We start from the raw sequence: 15,011 nt of genomic DNA, 5'->3' as shown, positions 1-15,011 counted from the left end.
GGCCTTAAAACCCATCTCTTCAGGAAAGCGTATGGCCTCCCAGAGTAATCTCTCCCTTACATACCTGTCGCTTGCTCTCCTATGGGATAGTGCTTTGCTCTCTCCTCCAGCTCTGCTTCACTCCTACTTGATATTTCCTATCCTAATGTTTCTAATACCCCACCTCCTATAGACTGTAAGCTCATTTGAGCAGGGTCCTCTTCAACCTATCATTCCTGTAAGTTTTCTTGTAATTGTCTTATTTATTGTTACATCCCCCCTCTCAAAATATTGTAAAGCGCTACGGAATCTGTTGGCGCTATATAAATGGCAATAATAATAATAATAATAATGATGTTTGGCACTTTCAATTCCCTATAAGGAGGACATAGACAATGATCCACCCTTTGGATGAAATGAAAGAGTATTCTGCTTTCTGTCTTCATATTTTCCATATTGACTCACCACCATACAAATCTGAGGACACCCAGAAGGTCCTGCTTTTGTGTACCTTTTCCTTACCTATATCTAGTTAGTTCCAAAGAGAAGAGACTCGGGTTTGGGAAGTGCCATCTGTCATACCTGGATCTAGGAACTAGAACCGCACCATTGCACGTATTATCCACTTTTACACTTAATCTCCATTTTTTCTTGTGGCAGGAACAGCACACAGAATCATGGATTAAAACGAGCAAGTACATGTGTTGTGCAAGTCGTTTACTCAGTAATTTTGATTGTGGCATTTTGGACATTGGAATTTTAACAAATTACCTAATCGCCCCAAATTCTAACTAACTGCAGTTCATAATGAAATAAATCTCCAAGTCTACTACTATGCTTATTAAGTAGAAAAGCTTCAGGATTAGTGTATACGATAAACTAAATTCTTAGCTTGAGTACTTTTTGGGTCAAAGATGGTTTGAATTTGACAATTAGTCAGTCTGATGAGTTCAGGAAGTGAAGCAGGGAAGATCGTAGAGGCAAACTGTGGGTTATCAAACTCTGTCTGACTCAAGGTGCGTGTATATGGCATATTCAAATGGTAGGGATTTTTTTTCTCATTTTTTTAACATATACTTTATTGAACAAAAAATAGTTTTACTTCCAAAACTTGATGAAAGGGTTATTATATATAAAAAAACATTTTTAGGAGACAATTGTTCTTTAAATAAAACAATCCATGGTGTCTAAGGGTGCTTAAACGGACACTATAGTCACCAGTACAACTACAGCTTATTGAATTTGTTCTGGTGAGTAGAATCATTACCTTCAGGCCTTTTGCTGTAAACACTGTCTTTTCAGAGAAAATCCAGTGTTTACATTACAGCCTAGTGATAGCTTCACTGGCCACTCCTCAGATGGCTGTTAGAGATCCTTCCTGGATCATGGCTGCCTAAAATGCATCCAAACATTCAGTGTCTCCACCCTCTGCATGCAGACACTGAACTTTCCTCATAGAGATTCATTGATTCAATTCATCTCTATGAGGAGATGCTGATTGGCCAGGGCTGTGTTTGAATTTTGATGACTCTGCCCCTAATCTGCCTCATTGTCAGTCTTAGCCAATCATATGGGGAAGCAATGTGATTGGATCAGGCTAACACTTCTGCTGATGTCAGCAGGCAGTGGGCAGGTCTAAAGGAAACAGAGCTAGAGCTAGCAGCTCCAGACTTGAATTCAAGTAAGATTTCTATATTTAGGGAGGCATGAGGGGCTCAGGGGGGCTAGATGGTGGTTTTAACCCTATAGGGTCAGGAATACATGTTTGTGTTTCTGATCCTATAGTGCTCATTTAACATAACATAACAACAACATAACATAACTCTGATTAATCATTTCAGACATTGACTGATCCTGCAAAACATAGAATGTGATGGCAGATAAGAACCATTCAAGTAAAGGTCTCACCAGTGTTTTGTACAATGGCATGAGCACTTCTCTCTTCCTACTGCTAATACCTCTCTCTATACAACCAGGCACTCTGCTAACATTCCCTGTTGCTCTATTACATTGTCTGCCTGCCTTTAAGTCATCTGAAATAATTACTCATAAATCCCTTTCCTCAGATGTTGAGGTTAGCAGGTTATCAAATATTCTATACTCTGCCCTATGGTTTAATTTATAATACAATGTTTGTGTTTGGGTTTAATTCATAATTCAATTTTTACTCCCCTTAAATTTATTTAAGATGAATTATTCTGAATATTTACATTTGGAAAAAAACAATGCATTTTACTGTTCTTTAACATGTTAATATCTTCACCAAAGCATTTTTTATTTCTTTGTTCCGCAAGCTGTATATCAAAGGATTTAACATGGGAGTCACTGCTAGATAGAACACTGAGAAGATGTGGTCCAAGTACTCAGAGTTTTCTGATGGTGGTCTCATATACATAAAGAGGAGAGTGCCATAGAACAAGAGAAGGACAGTGAGATGAGATGTGCAGGTTGAAAATGTTTTATTTCTTTTCTTTGTCATGCTAATCTTTAGAATGTTTGATAATATTTTAGCATACGACATTAAAATGAGTAAGAAAGGACATAGTCCCATTATAATAGCTTCAATGAATATCATGGCTTGGAATCCGTCAGTGTCACCACAAGAAAGCTTTGTAAGCGCCTTGATGTCACAAAATAGCTGGTTAATGTTTTTAGAGCCACAGAAAGATAGATATGATGCAAATATTGTAACAAATAGTGAATTTGAATAACCAGCAACCCAACTGCTTGCTACAAGTAGAATACAGTTTCTCTTCTTCATAAGCATGGTATAATGTAAAGGGTTACAGATAGCAACATAACGATCAACTGCCATTGCAGTTAGCAAGAGGATTTCTGTACAAGCCATGGACGTAAAGAAGAACAACTGAGCAAAGCAGGCAGTGAATGAAACTCTATTGTTGCCAGAGAGTAATATCTCCATTAGTTTAGGCAGTGTCACCGAGCTGTACAACACATCAATAAATGACAAGTTGCATAGAAAAAAGTACATGGGAATGTGTAAGTGGGGATCAACGTAGATCGTGATAACTATTATCATATTCCATAGAACACAGACCAAGTATAAAAACCCAAATAATACAAACAGAAGAATGTGCTTCCCAATGGTAGTTGAAAACACTATAATATAAAAATCTGTATGTAATGTTTGGTTTTCCATCAACATCATATACTGGTAGTATAGTAGTAATACTGAAAAAAATATAACAGGTATCAAATAGTATCCAATTCAGTATGCAAACATTCTGAGGTGTATTTTTTTAAACATTTTAGCATACAATTTACCCATTACTTACATGTCGATATCAATGTGTCGTAATGATTCAAAAATGTGCAAAAAATGGCAGAGCTTTGAAATTATTGTAAAAATGATCTTAAGTATCATTAAACTTGTTATGTGAGTACATCAGTAATGCATCGAAGCATCTTGGCTATGGTGCAGTATTTTGGTGGTGTATTAATGCTAATAATATACTTTAATATCTTTAATAATACTTTATATTATTATTTTATTGTTTAATGGTACCTAAAGCAAAATCAGTTATGGAGTCCTAACAAATTATTTAGCAAATTCCACTAGAGTAAAAGAAAGATAAAATGTACTTACATTTCTGAAGATAGAAGCATCAGGAAATATCACTGTAATTATTACATCGCCTCCAAGTCGCATAGTTCATATTGACAGCTTCAGTATATATGAAAATCTTGAATCCCCAAGTGTCACTACATTTACTATCTCCAGAGAAATTAATGAATAATATTGAATAGTATGGTTATTTCCCATGGTTATGTTAATTGCCTTCATAATACAGATGTTTCTTAATAATTTTAAAAAAGAAATAAGAATACATGATAAGTATTACAACAATATTTAGAGACATTAGGGACAAATTAGTAACACGTATACTTGTAAAATAGCATAGATTTTATTTACAGATCAAATGAGCATTAGAGGAAAAAAAGGAGGAGCAGAAAATAAACAAACAAATAATATATAATATATGTATATATTATTATTATTATTATGGTATTTATATAGCGCCATCAAATCCCGCAGCGCTTTACAGTGGGTGGACGAACAGACATGTAGTTGTAACCAGACAAGTTGGACACACAGGAACAGAGAGGTTGAGGGCCCAGCTCAATGAGCTTACATGCTAGAGGGAGTGGGGTAAAATGACACAAAAGGTAAGGATAGTATTAGACTAATGACAGTTGCATATATATACACACACATATAAAGAAAAGAAACAAACAAATTATATATATATATATGCATATAAATATACATATATAAATACATTGTTACACACGGATATGTACACACTGAAAAAGCCATAAAACTTGCTTTTCCCACAGAAAACTCACAAGAGATTAGCAGCAAATCCTTTTAGTCCTGCAAGTTGCAAGTTGGGGCCTCCATAAATTGAATTTGTTGTTCCAGCACATTCCTCAGATGCACTGAGATCTGAGGAATTTGGAGGCCAAGGCCACCTTGAACTCTTTATAATGTTACTCAAATAATGACTGAACATTTTTGCAGTGTGACGGGGTGTATTATCCTGCTGAAAGAGGCCACTGCCGTCAGGGAACATCATTGCCATAAAGGGGTGTACATGGTCTGCAACAATCTCTAGGTAGGTTGTACATGAATGCCAGTACCCAAGGTTGTTAGCAGAAAATTGCCCAAATCATAAGACTGCTTCTGCCATTTTGCCTTCTTCCTATAGTGCATCCTGCCGCCATCTCTTGCCCAGGTAAATGACGCACATGTACCCAGCTATCCACCTGATCTAAACGAAAATGTGATTCAGAAGATTCCACTCAATATTAAATTAAGCAAACTAGGAAAAATTAAAAAAGAATAAGTGAAGAAAGAAAAGAGAAATAAAAAGAGTAAAAAGAAAAAAACAGAATTCCTCATTTTGAAAGCATTAAATATGATATCTCAAAAGTAGTGATGTACCGAACTGTCCGTCGGCGAACAGTTCCCGGCGAACTTAGCGTGTTCGCGTTCGCCGCAGCGGGTGGACACATGCGCAGTTCGATCCGCCCCCTATTCGTCATCATTGTGCAAACTTTGACCCTGTGCCTCTCGGTCAGCAGACACATTCCAGCCAATCAGCAGCACTCCCTCCCTTCCACACCCTCCAACCTCCCTCCCAGCATCCATTTTCGATTCATTCTGAAGCTGCATGCTTAGTGAGAGGAGGGAAAGTTTAGCTGCTGCTGATTAGATAGGGAAATTGATAGCTAGGCTAGGGTATTCAGTGTCCACTACAATCCTGAAGGACTCATCTGATCTCTGCTGTAAGGACAGCACCCCAAAAAGCCCTTTTTAGGGCTAGAACATCAGGCTGCTTTTTTTTTTCCTGTGTAACGTAATTGCAGGTGCCTGCCTGCCAGCTTCTGTGTGAGGTTCACATTGGATACTGTGCCCACTTGCCCAGTGCCACCACTCATATCTGGGGTCACAATAGGTTAAGCTTTAGATTTAAAAGAAATAATTTTTTTTCACTGTAATAGAAGAGCAGTTGCCTGCCTGCCAGCTTCTGTGTCAGGTTGGATGCCTTGCCCATTTGCACAGTCAGTGCCACCACTCATATCTGTTTTAACAATTGGTTAAGCTTTAGATTTAAAAGAAATAATTTTTTTTCACTGTAATAGAAGAGCAGTTGCCTGCCTGCCAGCTTCTGTGTCAGGTTGGATGCCTTGCCCATTTGCACAGTCAGTGCCACCACTCATATCTGTTTTTACAATAGGTTAAGCTTTAGATTTAAAAGAAATAAAAATTTTTTTTCCACTGTAATAGAAGAGCAGTTGCCTGCCTGCCAGCTTCTGTGTCAGGTTGGATGCCTTGCCCATTTGCACAGTCAGTGCCACCACTCATATCTGTTTTTACAATAGGTTAAGCTTTAGATTTAAAAGAAATACTTTTTTTTCACTGTAATAGAAGAGCAGTTGCCTGCCTGCCAGCTTCTGTGTCAGGTTGGATGCCTTGCCCATTTGCACAGTCAGTGCCACCACTCATATCTGTTTTTACAATAGGTTAAGCTTTAGATTTAAAAGAAATATTTTTTTTTCACTGTAATAGAAGAGCAGTTGCCTGCCTGCCAGCTTCTGTGTCAGGTTGGATGCCTTGCCCATTTGCACAGTCAGTGCCACCACTCATATCTGTTTTTACAATAGGTTAAGCTTTAGATTTAAAAGAAATAATTTTTTTCACTGTAATAGAAGAGCAGTTGCCTGCCTGCCAGCTTCTGTGTGAGGTTCACATTGGATACTGTGCCCACTTGCCCAGTGCCACCACTCATATCTGTTTTTACAATATCTTAAGCTTTAGATTTAAAATAAATAATTTTTTTTCACTGTAATAGAAGAGCAGTTAGTTGTCTGCAAGCGTCTGGGTGTCAGGCCTACTTCAGCGTGTGCTCTGCAGACCTGTGCCAGCGTGCTTTGACAGTTGCCAATCATATCTGGTGTCTCTTTAGCGTGCTTTTACAAAGAGAAAAGGTTTCCAGTGTAAGTTAATAGCAGCCAGTCAGTGTCCTTCAAGCGGCTCTGTCAGGCCTTCCTTCAGCGTGTGCCCTGCACAACCCTGCCAGCGTGCTTTGACAGTTGCCACTCATATCTTGTGTCTCTATAGCGTGCTTTTACAACCAAAATTTTGTTTCCACTGTAATAGAAGAGCAGTTGCCTGCCTGCCAGCTTCTGTGTGAGGTTCACAGTGGATACTGTGCCCTCTTGCCCAGTGCCACCACTCATATCTGTTTTTACAATAGCTTAAGCTTTAGATTTAAAATAAATACATTTTTTTCACTGTAATAGAAGAGCAGTTAGTTGTCTGCAAGCGTCTGGGTGTCAGGCCTACTTCAGCGTGTGCTCTGCAGACCTGTGCCAGCGTGCTTTGACAGTTGCCAATCATATCTGGTGTCTCTTTAGCGTGCTTTTACAAAGAAAAAAGGTTTCCAGTGTAAGCTAATAGCAGCCAGTCAGTGTCCTTCAAGCGGCTCTGTCAGGCCTTCCTTCAGCGTGTGCCCTGCACAACACTGCCAGCGTGCTTTCACAGTTGCCAATCATATCTGGTGTCTCTTTAGCGTGCTTTTACAAAGAAAAAACGTTTCCAGTGTAAGCTAATAGCAGCCAGTCAGTGTCCTTCAAGCGGCTCTGTCAGGCCTTCCTTCAGCGTGTGCCCTGCACAACACTGCCAGCGTGCTTTGACAGTTGCCAATCATATCTGGTGTCTCTATAGAGTGCTTTTAAAACCAAAATTTGTTTTTCACTGTTATAGATTGAATAGCAGTTACTTGTCTTCAAGCGGGTGTGTCAGGCCTACAGTGTGTGCTCTGTAGAACTGTTCAAGTGCACATTGCCAATCATATCTGGTGTCTCTATAGCGTGCTTTTACAAAAAAAAAAGGTTTCCAGTGTAAGCTAATAGTAGCCAGTCAGTGTCCTTCAAGCGGCTCTGTCAGTCCTTCCTTCAGCGTGTGCTCTCCAGAACTGTTCCAGTGCACATTGCCAATCATATCTGGTGTCTCTATAGCGTGCTTTTAAAACCAACATTTGTTTTTCACTGTTATAGATTGAATAGCAGTTACTTGTCTTCAAGCGGGTGTGTCAGGCCTACAGTGTGTGCTCTGCAGAACTGTTCCAGTGCACATTGCCAATCATATCTGGTGTCTCTATAGCGTACTTTTAAAACCAAAATGTGTTTTTCACTGTTACAGATTGAATAGCAGTTACTTGTCTTCAAGCGGGTGTGTCAGGCCTACAGTGTGTGCTCTGCAGAACTGTTCAAGTGCACATTGCCAATCATATCTGGTGTCTCTATAGCGTGCTTTTACAAAGAAAAAAGGTTTCCAGTGTAAGCTAATAGCAGCCAGTCAGTGTCCTTCAAGCGGCTCTGTCAGTCCTTCCTTCAGCGTGTGCTCTCCAGAACTGTTCAAGTGCACATTGCCAATCATATCTGGTGTCTCTATAGCGTGCTTTTACAAAGAAAAAAGGTTTCCAGTTTAAGCTAATAGCAGCCAGTCAGTGTCCTTCAAGCGGCTCTGTCAGGCCTACAGTGTGTGCTCTGCAGAACTGTTCAAGTGCACATTGCCAATCATATCTGGTGTCTCTATAGCGTGCTTTTACAAAGAAAAAAGGTTTCTAGTGTAAGCTAATAGCAGCCAGTCAGTGTCCTTCAAGCGGCTCTGTCAGTCCTTCCTTCAGCGTGTGCTCTCCAGAACTGTTCCAGTGCACATTGCCAATCATATCTGGTGTCTCTATAGCGTGCTTTTAAAACCAAAATTCGTTTTTCACTGTTATAGATTGAATAGCAGTTACTTGTCTTCAAGTGGGTGTGTCAGGCCTACAGTGTGTGCTCTGCAGAACTGTTACAGTTCACATTGCCAATCATATCTGGTCTCACAGTAGCTTGCACGCATAGTACCACTAATCCCCAAAAAAATGACAGGCAGAGGCAGGTCACCCCGCAGGGGCCGTCGTGGTCGTGGTGCTGTGATTCCCTTTTGCCCTAGAATAATGCCCAGTTTTCAGAAGCCACGTACCCTGAACTTGAAAAGTTCTGAGGACATAGTTGACTGGCTAACACAGGACACCCAATCTTGTACAGCCTCCGCTCGGAACCTTGACGCACCATCCTCCTCCAGCTTAGCTTCAGGCACCTCTCAAGATACCACTCACCCGCCTGCCGCCACCACCAAAACTAGCACCACAGCCGCTTTACTTGGTATGTCAGAGGAGTTATTCACGCACCCGTTTGAAGAAATGAGTGATGCGCAACCATTATTGCTAGAGGATGTAGATAACAGGGATATGTCTCAGGCAGGCAGCATTAAACACATGGAGGTACGGTGTGATGATGATGATGTTGTACCCGCTGCTGCTTCCATTTCTGAGTTGTCAGATACAAGCGAAGCGGTTGATGATGACGATGCGTCCATGGATGTCACGTGGGTGCCCGCTCGGCAAGAAGAAGAACAGGGCGAAAGTTCAGATGGGGAGACAGAGAGGAGGAGGAGACGAGTTGGAAGCAGGGGGGGTCGTCGCAAGGAGCTAGTGGCACAGTCAGATAGCATGCATCGGCACCCGGGGTCAGCCCGACAGCACGCCAATCAACGCATGCTGTGTCCACCACCAGAATGCCGTCATTGCAGAGCTCAGCAGTGTGGCATTTTTTTTGTGTGTCTGCCTCTGACAACAGCGATGCCATTTGCAACCTGTGCCAAAGGAAACTGAGTCGTGGGAGGTCCAACACCCACCTAGGTACAACTGCTTTGCGTAGGCACATGATCTCACATCACAAACGCCTATGGGATCAACACATGAGTACAAGCAGCACGCCTACTCTAAGCCGCCATCCTCCTCCTGGTCCAGCATCTTCAGCCACGTCAACCACTGCTGTCCTTCTTGCCCCCTCTCAACCATCCGCCACTCCGTCTCCCGCCTTGAGCAGTTCCCGCTCATCTGCCCACAGTCATGTGTCTGTCAAGGACATGTTTGAGCGTAAGAAGCCAATGTCACCAAGTCACCCCCTTGCCCAGCGTCTGACAGCTGGCTTGTCCGAACTATTAGCCCGCCAGCTTTTACCATACAATCTGGTTGAGTCTGAGGTGTTCAAAAAATTTGTAGCTATTGGGACACCGCAGTGGAAGGTACCCGGCAGGAATTTCTTTTCACAAAAGGCAATCCCCAACTTGTACTCGATTGTGCAAAAGGAAGTCATGGCATGTCTGGCACACAGTGTTGGGGCAAGGGTCCATCTGACCACTGATACCTGGTCTGCAAAGCATGGTCAGGGCAGGTATATCACCTACACTGCGCATTGGGTAAACCTGCTGATGGCTGACAAGCAAGGAATGCGTGGCATTGCAGAGGAGTTGGTGACACCGCCACGAATTGCAGGCAGTCCTGCTGCCACCTCCTCTACTCCTCCTACTTCATCCTCTTCCATAACCTGCTCGGCTGAGTCCTCTTGTGCTGCTGCGTCTTGCTCCACATCAACGGCACCCCCCCCCAGCTCCCAAGGTACTATTCCACATCCCGGATACGGCAGTGTCACGCCGTCTTGGGTTTGACTTGCTTGAAAGCAGAGAGTCACACCGGACAAGCACTCCTGTCCGCCCTGAACGCACAGGTGGAAAAGTGTCTGACTCCGCAGCAACTGGATATCGGCAAAGTGGTGTGTGACAACGGAAAAAATTTGATAGCGGCATTGAAGTTGGGCAAGTTGACACATGTGCCGTGCATGGCACATGTGTGTAATCTGATCGTACAACGCTTTGTGCATAAGTACACAGGCTTACAGGACGTCCTGAAGCAGGCCTGGAAGGTGTGTGGCCATTTCAGGCGTTCCTACAGGGCCATGGCTCACTTTGCCGATATCCAGCGGCGAAACAACATGCCAGTGAGGCGCTTGATTTGCGACAGCCCTACACGTTGGAATTCAACACTCCTAATGTTCGACCGCCTGCTCCAACAAGAAAAAGCTGTTAATGAATATTTGTATGACCGGGGTGCTAGGACAGCCTCTGGGGAGCTGGGAATTTTTTTGCCACGTTACTGGACGCTCATGCGCAATGCCTGTAGGCTCATGCGTCCTTTTGAGGAGGTGACAACGAAGGCACCATCAGCGACATCATACCATTTGTTTTCTTCCTGGAGCATGCCCTGCGAAGAGTGCTGGATCAGGCTGTAGATGAGCGTGAAGAGGAAGAGGAAGAGTTGTGGTCACCATCACCACCAGAAACAGCCTTATCAGCATCGCTTGCTGGACCTGCGGCAACGCTGGAAGAGGATTGTGAGGAAGAGGAGTCAGAGGAGGATTGTAGCTTTGAGGAGGAGGAGGAGCAAGACCAAACACAACAGGCATCCCAGGGTGCTCGTTGTCACCTATCTGGTACCCGTGGTGTTGTACGTGGCTGGGGGGAAGAACATACCTTCAATGACATCAGTGAGGAGGAGGAACGGGAAATTAGTAGCTCGGCATCCAACCTTGTGCAAATGGGGTCTTTCATGCTGTCCTGCCTGTTGAGGGACCCTCGTATAAAAAGGCTGAAGGAGAACGACCTGTACTGGGTGTCCACGCTACTAGACCCCCGGTATAAGCAGAAAGTGGCGGAAATGTTACTGAATTACAACAAGTCGGAAAGGATGCAGCATTTGCAAAATAAATTAAAAAGTATGCTTTACACAGCGTATAAGGGTGATGTCACAGCACAACGGGAATATAACAGGGGGAGAGGTGGAAGTCATCCTCCTCCTCCTCCCACGACCACACCCGCAAGGACAGGACGCTTTAAAGACGTGTTGTTGATGGAGGACATGCGGACCTTTTTAAGTCCTATGCATCGCCACAGCCCTTCGGGATCCACCCTCAGAGAGCGACTCGACCGACAGGTAGCAGACTACCTCGCCTTAACTGCAGATATCGACACTCTGAGGAGCGATGAACCCCTTGACTACTGGGTGTGCAGGCTTGACCTGTGGCCTGAGCTATCCCAATTTGCGATAGAACTTCTGGCCTGCCCCGCTTCAAGTGTCCTGTCAGAAAGGACCTTCAGTGTAGCAGGAGGTATTGTCACTGAGAAGAGAAGTCGCCTAGGTCAAAAAATGAGATGAGCTGCCTTGGGCTAAAAATGGTCCACACGCTGCTGTATTTTAGCTCTGAATGACGTTTGACTTGCGTGACTTATCCGCCACCAACTAGGGTTCAAGCCGCCATGTTTTAGGGCACTTTCTGCCTGTGAAAAAAACATCAATTTTTCTGGCCGCTGCTACAGCAGCGGCTGCAACAATACCAAATTTTTCAGGCATGTGTACATGCCTAATTTTTAGGCCCACTGGTGCAGCACTGTGGCTTCAAAAACCAAACCAAAAAAAAATCCTCCAAGATGGCACCAATATACCAGTGGTCTAAGCATCTTCCCACCTTGGCCTAAAAAGGGGAGGTGATTCAACAATTAAAAATCTCTGCCATTTACACGTCCACTGATAGGAGACGCGGAAGGTATTAAACTGATATGAACAATACTAAACTCACCACTCCTATCTGGTGGCACATTAGCTTGCCCGCGCAGTGCCCCAAATTTCAAGTAAGAGGACCGACCAAGCATCTTCTTCCATCTCCCTGTTACATAAATCAATGCCATATCCATAGAAATTGTAGAGAATATCCAGGATAGTTTTACAGGGCCAAATCATGTCGCCTGTTGAAAGAGGTGACCTTGCTCGGGTCCCAGGTGTGCGGTTCCTAAAATGGCTGCCATATACATGTCCTCTGATAGGAGACGCGGAAGGTATTAAACTGATATGAACAATACTAAACTCACCACTCCTATCTGGTGGCACATTAGCTTGCCCGCGCAGTGCCCCAAATTTCAAGTAAGAGGACCGACCAAGCATCTTCTTCCATCTCCCTGTTACATAAATCAATGCCATATCCATAGAAATTGTAGAGAATATCCAGGATAGAGAAAAAGGTGACTGAAGGGTTAGACAAAAGTCCAATCCTAAAGACACAAGAATAGGACTAGATGGGCAACAAAATGGGCATAACCCAAAGCGATAAATGAGAAGAAAATCCCCAAAAGTTAAAGGTTGCTGGAGAGGAGAAAGAATCCAACCTCCAACCCACGTTAACCAGAGGTGTACCCATACAACATAGTATGTAGCTCATTTGCCACGGTAAACCATAGAAAAAGTATGTATGAATAAAACAAAAAAACTTTAATAAATCATTACATAAAGGTAAACAGACAAGAATAAAAACTGTGAAATACAGTGCTATCCTCTGAGGGTCTAGGTTGTAGATGGAGTCTAGATTTTATTGTGCAGATAAATGCAGGAGAGCTTAGAGCAACTTTCTAGTGTAAAAATAATAATACGGATAGTATAGGGATAAACCTAGTTCTCAGGTAGAGAGTTGCTCCTCAAGGTAGTGGAGACAGAGACAGTACGGGATGTCTACTAATAGGTAGAGTGCAACTGAAAAGAACAGGTGCTGCCAGTAGTGGGGGCAACCCTGAGATAATATATGCGACACGAAGTTTATGTCTCAAAATTGAGTGCGCCTATAGTGAGCCTCTAAATCTAAGCTGTATCCTTAAACATGCTATCCCACACGCAGTCGGGTCAGATAGAGGAGGCAACCCTAGATTAATACTATGTTAATGTATCAGTTAACTTTTAATCTAGAGTGCATACAGTCTAACACCTGAAAAGCATATACTTATGGCCACAGTGGCAATAGTAGACCAACTAACTGGTAAATATAGTAGACAGCAAAACCGTATAGGATGGTCAGGCAAAGACGACAACTCCAGATTGGAGAAATATATACATATTCAAGGTTTAAATTAAATTAAATTAAATTAAATTAAACTCTTGGTAAAGGAGTGTCAAGTTCCTTATACCTGTCCGAAGGTTTATAAACAGTCAGCTACTCATGCCCTAAAGACCACCTTGGTACAGAGTGGCTAGTGTGGGCAACCAGTTAGTGGTACCTTGAAAGCCACCCTTGTAGAAAGTGGCTATAAAGTGAGAGTTAAATTAAGTTAGCTTAGAAATAGATAGAGGTTCGCCTTAGGTAAACAGGCTAGTAGAATCCCTAAATCTCCTGTCTCATAAATCCCCTGACTATAGATAAATCTGCTTAGAAATCGATCATGCCAAATAAGGACTGACTAGACAGTCTATCTTATACCCCAAACCCATGAGAGGAAAAAACCCCAAACGTGAAACGAAAAACTAGATAAATGAAGTAAAACGGCTAACTAAGAGCCTAGAAGTGGCATCATAAATTAGTGCAGCCTAAAATCTGGCGTCCTTGCTTGACGCGCGTTACGGCGCTATGTGGCGCCTTTATCAAAAGCAAAGGCATACCTGGACCCTGCCGGACTTTAAACGGGCTAGTCACACCTCTCCTACGTCATGCGGCCAATCATAGGCCGCCACGGAGCAGAGAGGGGAGGAGCTAACGTCCGATCTGATCTCATAGGATAGTGAGTCCGGGAAGGGCATCTAACAGCGAGCAAGATCGCTGCATCCAGCGGTGACTCACATTAACCCCTTAGTGTCCCTGACTGTTCACATTAACCCCTGATGTCCCAGGGTGTTCAGAACGTGAAAGTGAAGATAGCATCAGACTGAACCAGTCTGTGCTTTGTGGAAACGCTGAACAGAGTCTCTTAGCCTCAAATGGGTCTAGGAGAGGGGGACAGTGGGGTGTATAATGTGCCCCTAAAAACGAATTACTGTACTGGAAAAAAGGGGAGTGGGGGGGGGGAGCCAACTGCTGTATTTATTAAAGAATTAAAGGTGTATATATTAACAAATATGGGCAATGAGCTGTAAACACCTACCGAGGTGTATAATGCATTAGATGGCAGAAAATCGTGATTTGTTGGAAAGAGTTTGTCCACAATGTTATAATAATACTCTCTACTATATGAAGCAGGTTATTGATTGGGCAAAGAACCTATTGAGTATTTACACGTATGTTTGTCATCTCAATCCGCTATTTACAAATATTTACAGAGATAAATTTGGTGAAAATGGATCACCATTTCGGAAACCAGTACCAGCAAAGTACAGGGAATATTGCAAAAAAACTTTTACCGAGAAAAAATAATAATAAATAAATGTAAAGGTATATTTACAACGATATTTAGTGACAATAATTCACCACTTCCAGAATTGTTGCCAAAAGTACAGAGAGATTATTATCGGAGAAATTCTACGTATAGTATACATTGTTAGAGGAAGGGGGAAAAGGAGAACCCTTCATTCAGGCCTTGAGGGCTTAGAGTCTTAAGTTGGTAGATCCAGAAGCATTCCCTCTGTCTAAGAAATTTATCATAATTTCCTCGTCTGGGGTTTCTTTTGACTAATTCCAGACCGCAGAAACGTAGCCCTTTTGGGTTGCTATTGTGGTGTTCGCGGATATGTCTAGAGATGGGGGTATCAGTCAAGTTCTTACATGATCTGATATGCTCCTGGATCCGTTTCTTAAAAGGGCGGAATGTC

The 15,011-nt window shown here is 42.7% G+C and overlaps 1 protein-coding gene across 1 annotated transcript; it reads right to left on the bottom strand.

Moving 5' to 3' along the window:
• Window positions 1-2,221: 2,221 nt before the first annotated feature.
• On the bottom strand, window positions 2,222-3,145 carry LOC134601759 (olfactory receptor 5V1-like). The gene has a single exon (XM_063446260.1). The coding sequence runs from the start codon at window positions 3,143-3,145 to the stop codon at window positions 2,222-2,224; it is 924 nt and encodes a 307-aa protein (XP_063302330.1).
• Between the last annotated feature and the right edge of the window lie 11,866 nt (window positions 3,146-15,011).

The sequence above is a fragment of the Pelobates fuscus genome, chromosome 3 (assembly GCF_036172605.1).
Source record: "Pelobates fuscus isolate aPelFus1 chromosome 3, aPelFus1.pri, whole genome shotgun sequence".
In the NCBI taxonomy this organism is placed as follows: domain Eukaryota; kingdom Metazoa; phylum Chordata; class Amphibia; order Anura; family Pelobatidae; genus Pelobates; species Pelobates fuscus.
This window is presented reverse-complemented; position numbering and strand designations above follow the sequence as displayed.